This window comes from Elephantulus edwardii, unplaced genomic scaffold (genome assembly GCF_000299155.1).
Source record: "Elephantulus edwardii isolate Elephantulus edwardi_28Jun2011 unplaced genomic scaffold, EleEdw1.0 scaffold00065, whole genome shotgun sequence".
Lineage (NCBI taxonomy): Eukaryota > Metazoa > Chordata > Mammalia > Macroscelidea > Macroscelididae > Elephantulus > Elephantulus edwardii.
In genome coordinates, this window is record NW_006399815.1 from 15,355,841 (window position 1) to 15,357,404 (window position 1,564).

General features: G+C 33.3%; 1 protein-coding gene across 1 annotated transcript in view; it reads left to right on the top strand.

Annotated features, from left to right (window-relative positions):
- The window catches only part of CPNE8 (copine VIII), a 400,491-nt gene that overhangs the window by 382,069 nt on the left and 16,858 nt on the right, over positions 1-1,564 (top strand). Inside the window, exon 19 of the mRNA XM_006888207.1 lies at positions 535-608. Coding sequence (XP_006888269.1) covers positions 535-608 — 74 coding nt within the window. The remainder of the gene's footprint in view (positions 1-534; positions 609-1,564) is intronic.

The window sequence follows — 1,564 nt, forward strand, 5'->3', positions numbered from 1 at the left end:
TGGCGCAGGATAGAGCAGGGTTTAGAGCTGTTGTGCATAGGGTCGCTATGAGTCGGAAATGATTCGATGGCACATAACAACAACAACATAGCTTTGTTGTGATTTCTCAATAAATATTGTTTCAACAAGAATCAAATTCAGATTGTTATAGGAAATCCTGTAGTGATTAATGCCAGCTTTCTTCTTAAAGTAAAAAGAAGAATTAAAAGTTATTGCATTAGCATCACTTTCCAAATCTGTCATGTAAGCTAATAAATGAGAATTAAGGCTTCAGTTGGGAGATGCATCAAAGACAGTGCTACATGGCTTTGGCTCCTTGCTTTTCAGAGGGTCACAAGAGGTCTTGTCTTGCTTTTTCTCTGTAAAAGTGTGCACTCTGTCCTGTCTTAAGGAAGAGGTATTGGGATCCATATGCTTTCTATTTTTACATAGGACATATTGGTACTTTATAGATCTCAATTTCCTTATTCCCTACATTACAATATTGATATATGGCTAAAATACATGAATAAAATGTCATATTTTATTTTTAAGCAATGGTCGAGTTGGATGGAGATGATGTCAGAGTCTCTTCCAGAGGGAAGTATGCTGAGAGGGATATTGTGCAGGTAAGATGACATTAAACAAAAATGGTTTTATTCATTGTGAAGAGCCTGTGTCGGCCCTGATTTGCAAATAACAAGCTTAAATTGAAATCAGGTTCTGTTTGATTTAGTCGCTTGATTCTCTGTGAGAAACACATTAAGTAACAGGCCCTAAAATATAATAAACACTCAAGTAATTAATTTTTGCTCTGCTTTTGGTTCACCACATATAAAATGGAAATATGATTGTCTTTTCTTACTCTGTCACTACCAGTAAATACAATTGGGATCTGTAGTGAAAATGGAAGTTAGAAAAGTAAGGAGTTTGTTAATGAAGCTTATATAATCATTACTTAGTCTTCAGAAAAACTAAGTATCTTTAAGACAGCTGAAATATATTCAGAATAAATAAATAACCTGAAAATATAGCAAAATTTTATAAAATCATTGTTTTATTTTCCTATAGAATATTACTAGAAAAGTGTTAAATGTATTAAATATTTAAAAAGTTTTAAATTAATATATTGGATTGGGTTTACAATTTAATTTAATATGTATAAGTACTATATTGTTGTTGATTGCCTTCTAGTAGAATGACTCCTAGTGACCCTGTGAACAAAAGGCCTGAGGCCCCTCTACAACTATCAACAATCAAAGTTCATAGAGTTTTCGGAGGATGCTACTCACGCTTCCATACCTGTCATAGTATGTTATTGTTAGGTTGTTAGGTGTCATTGAGTCATCAGTAATGTATAGTGACCCTATGTATAGCAGCTCTGAACCCTTCCCTGTCCTGAACAAGTATACTATATAATAGATAGTATATATGGTATATAAAATTATATTTGAATGTAGTTGTTAAGTATCTGAATCACAATTCTTTTAGAATCAATAATACCACTTAACTAAACACTTCTCAGCATATAAGTAGAAGATCTGCTAGAGGGAAGGTCTGTTGGCCTCGTGGTAAGGATTTGCAC